General features: G+C 43.7%; 2 protein-coding genes and 1 long non-coding RNA gene across 4 annotated transcripts in view; 2 read left to right on the top strand and 1 right to left on the bottom strand.

The window, feature by feature from the left end:
- LOC147244284 (uncharacterized) overlaps positions 1-1,718 on the top strand; it is a 3,247-nt gene extending 1,529 nt beyond the window's left edge. Inside the window, exon 3 of the long non-coding RNA XR_015110429.1 lies at positions 1,632-1,718. This is a non-coding gene — a long non-coding RNA (uncharacterized LOC147244284). The remainder of the gene's footprint in view (positions 1-1,631) is intronic.
- Positions 1-6,690, bottom strand: part of stxbp1a (syntaxin binding protein 1a) — a 38,731-nt gene extending 32,041 nt beyond the window's left edge. For both annotated transcript variants that reach the window (XM_086187190.1, XM_086187191.1), the window contains exon 1: positions 6,540-6,690. In XM_086187190.1, the coding sequence (XP_086043316.1) occupies positions 6,540-6,576 (37 nt within the window). In that variant the 5' untranslated portion in view covers positions 6,577-6,690. The remainder of the gene's footprint in view (positions 1-6,539) is intronic.
- Positions 6,691-8,089: 1,399 nt separating this feature from the next.
- niban2a (niban apoptosis regulator 2a) overlaps positions 8,090-8,935 on the top strand; it is a 37,680-nt gene continuing 36,834 nt past the window's right edge. The window contains exon 1 of the mRNA XM_086187173.1: positions 8,090-8,346. Coding sequence (XP_086043299.1) covers positions 8,292-8,346 — 55 coding nt within the window. The 5' untranslated portion in view covers positions 8,090-8,291. The remainder of the gene's footprint in view (positions 8,347-8,935) is intronic.

The raw sequence follows: 8,935 nt of genomic DNA, 5'->3' as shown, positions 1-8,935 counted from the left end.
GCTTCTGGGTTTAGCCCTTAGCTTAGCACTTCCGTGTAGCATTTCCTAGCGCTGGCTCCTACATTTCATAAGCACAGGTTTAAAACAAGATCCCTAAAGAGGTATGAAGGAAACCAACCTGGCTATCTATGTGAAACTTATACTTATATATACAAACAAATACTCAGTTCAACATTTTGTACGTTTACTTTCTTCACAATACTTAAAGTGAGATTCCACTTCAGAATGGATATTTGTCCTTATAAATACTCACAAAGTTCCCTCAGAAAGGCATTTTTCTCTCGAGCATCACTTCGCAGTGACTCCAGACAGCAGAAAGAACCAGCCATGTTTACTTAGCTTGAAGCTAATGGCTACCATGTTGACATACTAATATCAGCATCAAAACCATTCGGCCAAGTCAGGTTACTAACTCGTGGGTACGGCAACGTCGTGCTCCATATCTTCTTTATCCAGCTGTATGCTCGGTAATACACAAACACTTCAGTTTGAGCAAAAACAAACAAACCATATGCTTACAGTGCTGTGCTAATGTGAACAAGCATGAGCAAACTACTTCAGCTAAATGTACTAGCTGGTCGTGCTCAGCGCTACCATGAACGAACGCTTGAGAGTTGCAAAGGGACACGTTGTTGCTGCTGTTTGTAGCTGGTTGAGACGGCCGCCGTTAGCTTTCAGGTAAATATACGTGTCTGGCTTTTTCTCCATTCTAGAGGAGCAAAAAGTAATGCAGGAGGGGAGGGGGGGGGGTGTCTTTGTGAGCTCAAGACACCTAGTTGGGATTAGGCCAACTCCTTGAACTCACAGAGTTATGCCAACTAACCTCACGTGGAACTGGATAAATAAAAATTCTGTCCCTAAATGATCCCGTGGTTCTGGTGACTTCAACGACAGGAGAACACTGAGTATCCTGCTTACAGTTAAATCTTTTCATCTTGTCTTTTGCTCATGTAAAGTTGGGAAAAAAAAGACGCTCCCGTCCATACATGCTGTATCTTAAACATTATTGAATAAGAAGAAAGTTAGCGTTTCTTGTTTTGTTTTGTTTTTTATAATAGAGCGGAAACCCCAGTTTGTCAGTAATATTCTGCTCCCCTCTGATGTTGTAAGATAAGATGAGATGAGATGAACCTTTATTCGTCCCTCAGTGGGGAAACTGGCACTGTTACAGCAGCAGAAACAGAGGAGTAGCAGCAGAAAAAGGACAGAGCAATAAATAGCAGAAACTACACTCAACGACAGTAACAACTACAATACACTATCATAAGCTACAATCAACTGCAATGAGTACTAGCAGCACAAGTGTTGGAATTGCACAGTACCGTGTTAAGTCCAAATATCAAGACAGCTAGCATCACAGTCTAAGTGGTCGCCATTTTCACCTATTTAGACAAGTTTTCTACGGCGTGCTTGTGTGATGTGTGTTTTTGTGTGTGAGTGTGTGTGTGTTAAAGAGGCACTAGAATGACAGGCATTTTATTTAAAATTGTCTCTTGGTTGTCATGTTCTGTGAAACTAAGAATAAATACAAGATACCTGTTTTTTTTTTGGGGGGGGGGGGTAGCTTACTCATATTGTCGCTGCTTCAGTTGCACATTGATTGTGATTTAACACTGTCCCTATCATGCTAGCATCCTATGGTGAGTTACCCTGCGATTCCCACCTCTCATCCTCTACACGCACCGTCAAGATGCTACAATGACAACACCAGGAGGGCGAGATGATTCAAAGGCTCTGCACGAATGATAAGTCGTGAGTCTTATGAACTGCAGGACTGTAGCACAGCGTATCGTCTCTGTTATGATGTCACCACAGGGAGCTGAAGGCTCGAAGGATGTGAACTCGGCGTCGAAACAATCAGCCGTGTCTTCAGGACGTTTGGATCACTCTGGACGAGCAGTACGGAGGCATCTTATGGTTTTGTTGCTGCTGTTTTGTTTTGTTTTTTCCATTTGAAAATTGTTCCCATTTGCTTCACTTCTTTCACACTTTTTTTTTTTCAAGCAGTGTTAAACTTCACCTGACCTTCCATCTGCATGACTGCGAGTAGACGACCAATTGTCATTGTCGGATGAACTGTCCTGTTAAAGGCTGAAATGCAATGCACAGTCTTACAAAAAAAAATAGCATAATTTTAACAGGCAAAATTTAAAAAAGGAATTATAATACAAGGTGACTTTTAAGAACGTTTTCATGACCTGAAACATGAAGTCTTTCAATGGGAGTATTCTGTCATATTGCTTGTACATGTTATGTAACTTCAGGATGCTGACCAATACTCATGGTGACTTCTGGCAGTTGAACAGTGCAACATGCGCAGGATGAACCCGGTGACCCTGGACCAGTGACAGATTGGCTCTTTGACATATATTTTTGGTTGATTTGTGTTATTGTTGTAATTGTTGTTGCTTTATCATCCATCCACCCGTCCATTTTCTCCTGCTTATCCCGATTAAGGGTCGTGGGGGGTGGAGCCTATACCAGCATCTACAGGTGAGAGGCGGGGTTCACCCTGGACAGGTCACCAGTCCATCACAGGACCAACACATAGAGACAGACAACCATTCACACTCACAGTCACACCTACAGTCAATTTAGAGTATCAATCAGCCTCGTCCCCTCTTGATGTCTTTGGACTGTGGGAGGAAGCTGGAGTACCAGAGAGAACCCACACAGGAACAGGGAGAACATGGAGACTCACACAGAAAGATCCTGTGATGGAGCCGGGACTGGAACCCAGAACCTTCTTGCTGAGAGGAGACAGTGCTGACCACTGCACCACCGTGCAGCCTGGATTTATAGTATTTTTGCAAAGAAAAAAAAAGAAGCTAGTATCTCTCCTGAATAGTCAAAAACAACACATTAGGATCTACAGCAGTCTTGTTCTCCTGTTTTATTTATTGCATTTGTGAATACTTTGCCCCTGATTCAGCGATCATACAATAATTGATAGACAAGAACTGTAACTGTAACTGAAGAAGAAAAAGTACCACTACAACGGCAAAACGCAGTAATAGTGTGTTAATTCGGCAGTTGAGATCAAACATTTCTTGTGCAGCAAAGCTTGTACTGTACTTCAGTCTGAGTTTAGACTACAAATACAATCCATGACTCATAATATTAGAAAGAATAACAATAAGAATAAGTTCTTTTCACCATGAGGGATTAAGATTAAAAGAGACACAACTCCATATATATATATATATATATATTTGTATTTCTCTTTTAAATTGGTGTGCACTTCTGCATTAAACTGCTCCACAAACTCACTCCACCTTGGTGAGTGCTACAGAAACACCACTTTTAGAAAAGTCATACATTCAAAACTTTCTAAAAGTATACACCCTTCTCTCACATCCTACATGATGGCGGGATCTGTAGTAAGCAAAGATGTTGTCTTTAGTCCATAGTAAACAAGGCTGGGATACTTATCATTTTAACTATACCACAATACTTCCTGTAGAATCATATTTTGACAGATATTTGACTTTTAGAAATTATGGAAGCACATTTTGGAGTCGCTATGATTTCAATGTCTTGTTCAGTCTAAACCCCAAAACCCCTTGGCCCTCGCCTCTGGAGAGATACCAGGACAGAACACAATGATACTTTTACAAGCCATCAGAATTTTTATCACCATCACAGGAAGGCAAAATACTTGTTAAAAGGCAACTGTATGTCAAAACACCATTTCAGTTAAATATAGAATGTAGAATACAACTCTGTTTGATATAAATTCCCACAAAAATCACTGCATTTTAAGGGGATTTTCAATGAAAACGAACAAACGTGAGATTAAATATTCCGTCTAATTTTGTAAAATAAGTAATTTTGCGATTGCGGTGTCACTTAAACGAATCACAATTATATATTTTGTCAAAACCGTGCAGCCTTAGATGACACCTAGTCCAGAAGTGTGCTACACCGACTGTTCACTTCTTGAATGTCAAACACAGAATAGCTCTTTTTAATCACTGAGCTGTAATTAACCATAAGAGCTACTGCAATCCCTCACTTTCATTTAATCTGTCAACCTGAGCTGCAACACCATCCCTCTTCTAAATATCTATAAATCTGTCGCAGGCTGATGATGAGATTCGGGCTCCATCAGCCTCGTTTTCCTCGCGTTGCTCTCTGGGACTGACGCTCATATAGCCAGTCATGTAAGGAGAGAGGCTGAAGCGCCGCTCGCCACCCATCCCCCCTCCTTCATCCTGGCTGCTACATCCATTGCTGCAGAGAGGACCCGTGATGGTTCACCCTCCCTCTCGGCCCCCGCACCCTCCACCAATCCCATCCCAGCTTCACCTCAGCCAAACAGAGCGCAGGTGTCGCCTGCTGCATCCAAGTCGACTGGGGCTCGACTGTTTACATTCTTCCAGAAAATCACCGCCTTCACTTACACCGGCAGGATTATGTAACTGTCAGGCCTAAAAATTTGGAATGCACAACGTGGAACAATCAATAATGCTCTTCTTGGTAACGCTGTAGGTGTTTGGATGGTATTATTTCACCAAACCCAAAAATATTGCTCCTGGAGAGCGAGGAGGCAGGGTGTGATGACTCTGCAGTAGCTCACCAGCTCAGCCACAATACGGCACCTGCAGCCAGCATGATCAAACTCCCTGCTCCAGCAAAGCAGCTGATAATTCACCATTATTGCTGCCATGTCACCAGGATGAAATAAACCCTTCCAATGACTTGGATATTCATATACGTGTACACAGTGATGCATCTGATATCCTCAGAATGACGACTGGCGTTTTTGGTAAGATTAAACCTGAAAACGATGGTTTCCAGCACTCAGAAATGACCCGAACATGGATTTCTATCCCTGAGGATTCAGAGAAAATGGAGAAGCGCCTTAAATCTGATTAAGTTGAGGTTGACTTTAACACCCCTTAAATTAAAGTTATTCATTTTGAAGTCTGTATGTTTCTTTTGTGCATTTGTCATTCAATCATTGGTGCTTCATGTTACTGTGACATCTTTTGAATGATCACGGTACAAAGTATGTTTCATTTTTGAAGATCGTATGATAAATATGAAATAAATACCAATATTAAAAAAAAACCCTGTTCATTTGCATTCGATTTCTTTTTGGATCTGCAATCACAGGCTCAACTCTTGCTCCATGTGGGAGTTCTGAATTTCATATCTGGCCAAAACATTTTCAGCCTCCATTATTTCACAGCGAAAAATGTGACAGAGGAGGTGGGATGTGTGTATGAGAGTGTGTGATGGGTGGGGGACTTCAATTTTGCAGCAGGACACACCACAAACACCCTGAGGCATGATAGTGTTTAATAAAATGAACATTATGTCATCACGTTGTCGCCTATGTGGAGTATTCAGCCATCTTACTGGTAGGAAAGGAGCCAGCGTGTTGATTATTACTGGAGATCAATAAGCTGATCTCCCTCCCCGCACTGTGACAGAGCAGCTGAGGAAACGTCACCCATGCATCAAATAAATCTTGGCGTTACGCGACGTGAGACGCCCCGTTCATTGATAGACCAGCGACACTTGCACCCAGTTGACCCTGCTGCTGCGCCTCCATGTTCAGGCCTGCATCAGCACAACGCACGCACGCACGCACGCACGCACGCACACACACACACACACACACACACACACACACACACACACAGCATCAGCCCAAACACAGAACATGACCAGATGCAGCTGGACTGTGGAGTCCACAGGCGAGGCCGCGCAGGCTGCTCTGACGCGTAAAGGCCACGATCGTCGGGCTCCTACGCCTCAGACCGATAATGCGGAATTTCTCGCGAGGTGGCCTTATTTTTTGACAAGTTTGTCGTCTTGGAAACAGTCCGCCATTATCAAACTCAGCATTATTCACGGTAGCTTCATTGAAAACCGGACCCCATCGGCTTGGGAAGGGTGTTTTACGCAACCAGCTCCTGCTCCATCACAGGGGTGAGGCACTGCTGATATCAGGAAACCCCCCGTGGCTTGAGTGCCAATCACAAATAACTTTACGATAAATAGCACTGCAGTCGATAATGGACTACAATAAGCTAACCAAAGCCAGTGCCTGCAGCATCCCCTTGCTCAATATTCAGGCGGGATTCCTGAGAGAAATGCTGATTGGTGCTAAAAGGGCGTATGAGGGCTACATTTGCCTCCAGCTCCCCTCCACCCTACCTACATTTTCCACCAGCAGGCTAATCACTGCTCCTTCTTGTAGTCGTGTTCAGCCTCCACTGTTTTGCGCATCCGCACCGCAAGAGCCTCTGCAGGTCATCTCCATCTCCTGCACTGCCCGGCTGGCTTTACAACACAGGATACAATGAGACACCAACAGCACCACCTTCATCCTCATCATCGTCATCATCCAGCCATCCGCATCCAGCAAAAAGAACCACACACACACACACACACACACACACACACACACACACACACACACACACACACACACACACACACACACACACACACACCATTTGCGCAGCGCAGCAGCTCAACCGGTTCCGGACGAAAGAAAGAGTAAAATGATAGAAATCTTATCTTACTTTCGCCGACCACCGCCTTTAATCCGATAGGTGCCATGATGCTGCTGGGTGCTGGGCCGAGTGCTTCCTACCTCGCTCCCTCTCCGTCCTCTCTGTGTTCGGCTCACCGCTGCTGCGGAGGAGCCTCCAGTTGGATACGTCACTACGTATCCTTCCGCATCATTGGTGGGCTTTATTAGCTCCGAACAACAAACCTTGATGAGCTTATTTTAATAACAAACCCCGGGTGCTTCCTGCTCAGACCCCCGGTGAGACTTCTAGTGACAGTTATGATAGACGTCACCTTCAACATGCCAAAATAACAGTTTAATTAATAGGAAACTTCACACATTCTACAACTGCTCCACCCACCGATGTGGGCTGTCAGTGGTCCACGCCGATATTCAGAGAGCAGGCCGGCCATACACACACACACACACACACACACACGTATGAATATGTATATGTGTGTGTGTGTGTGTGTGTGTGTGTGTGTGTGTGTGTGTGTATATATATATATATATATATATATATATATATATATATATATATATATATACACACACACACACACACACACACACACACACACACATATATGTATGTGTTTGTGCGTGCGTGCGTGTATGTGTGTGTGTATAAGACTTGAAAACAGAACAGTATTGTCTGTGCTTACGTCGATGACCTCATCACAGTGTTGTCCACTTGCAGAATGTACAATAGTGAAATAGTGAAAGTTCAGGGTGTCTTCCAGCTGCTCAGAGGGAATCAGAAATCAACAATCATGCGAAGACTTGTTTTCTGCTCTGAGTTGTGGTTGTTTGTTACATTACATCATTGCATTGTTACATTACGAGACACTCTCCAGTTTATTTAGAGCGCATGTTCAAAAGAGCAGCCATGGACAAAGGGCTGTGCAATCGAGAGCAAAACATCAAGAACACAACCCACAAAAGCAAATTGTACCTAAAATACATTTAAAACAATGAATACACCATTCTCATATATCTCAGAGACGATAGAATAATAATGATAAAAAAAACAATAGGACCAAGTTCCTTCTGGCTCAGGCCCTAATAATAATAATAATAATAATAAGAAGAAGAAGAAGAAGAAGAAGAAGAAGAAGAAGAAGAAGAAGAAGAAGAAGAAGAAGAAGAAGAAGAGAAGCAGTTCAGTCCCCATATAAACAAAAGTGTCCACAAGAGGGCAGCATGTATCTTTCTGCAGAGAAACGGCAACATGATGGTCACGGACCCCCAAAAAAATGTTTCTCTCACAGTACAAACCTCTAATCTAATCCCGTTTATAATTTCAAGATGATTAAAAAAATAAATACATGAAGTTCAACATGGGAATCAATGTGTTAAAATGACGTGTTGACACGTTCTACTGCAGCGACAACACTCTCAGCAGCACAGAGCGAGTGTGTTGTTGCTGCTGTCCTGAAGCCACTCCCTTAGCAGCGCCGACTTAACACGTTGGACCAGTGATGACTTCTAGAAGGTGTGTACTACCAAGGCAGTGTTGATCCTCCTCCTCCTCTTCCCCCTCATCGCCGGGGTGTGTCGCCTCCTCCTCCTCCGCGGGCTAAAACGGGAGTGAAGAGGCGCGTCTGCTGTAGACCCCCGTGAGAACCTCAGGGGGAGTGTGAGAATTCTGTCCCCAGCGGCTCAGGTTGACTAGTTCATGTCGTGACGGCTGGTCTTCTTCCCGTTTCACCGTGTGACCAGTTTGGATACTTCACGACATCTGTGAGGCTCTCCTGCAACCATGGGGGACGTGGTTTCCTCTCACCTGGACGAGAACCGGCGGGAGATGATTACAGGTGAGGCCAGTTTATAACAACTTAATGACAGAGTGTTCCCTCCCATACTGCTATTGCATCGTCAGTAGTTTAGATCATACTTCTGTTAACTTCTTTACATTTTTAAAGTCGTGTCAACAAGATAGTTGTTGGCATGACAGACTGCAGTTTCAACTTAAGCCTCCAAAGTGAAAAGTTTGCATCCCTGGCTGGTGGGGTGGAGAAAGTTGGAGTCTGTTTTAGGTAAATCTGGCTTCCTTACTGAGACTGTGAAAGAGAAACCAACAGACACCCTCCTGCATGGTCTAACCAAAGGCTCTACAATAGTTTATGTGTTTGTGGTTCTTGTTCATGTTGTTGTTGTTATTAAATATATCTTAAACTGAGCTTTGATACCTGAAACAGACACGATGCTGCTTCCAGTCCCTGTTTCATTTCAGGACAAAGGCTTCTCATTCTCTAACAGTGCATTGCTGCTCTGCTCTGATCCAAGAGTTCCCCTGATTCCCACGTCTGCTGTAGGCCTACTTCTCAGACATAATAAGTAGGTTTCCCAAAGGGGAGCATGTTTGTGTAAATTTGGGACCAGCTGCTATTTAAGTCTCAGATC

This window comes from Aulostomus chinensis, chromosome 19 (genome assembly GCF_037954235.1).
Source record: "Aulostomus chinensis isolate RoL2024-O1b breed Wild chromosome 19, RoL_Achi_v1.0, whole genome shotgun sequence".
Classification (NCBI taxonomy): Eukaryota; Metazoa; Chordata; class Actinopteri; order Syngnathiformes; family Aulostomidae; genus Aulostomus; species Aulostomus chinensis.
This window is presented reverse-complemented; position numbering and strand designations above follow the sequence as displayed.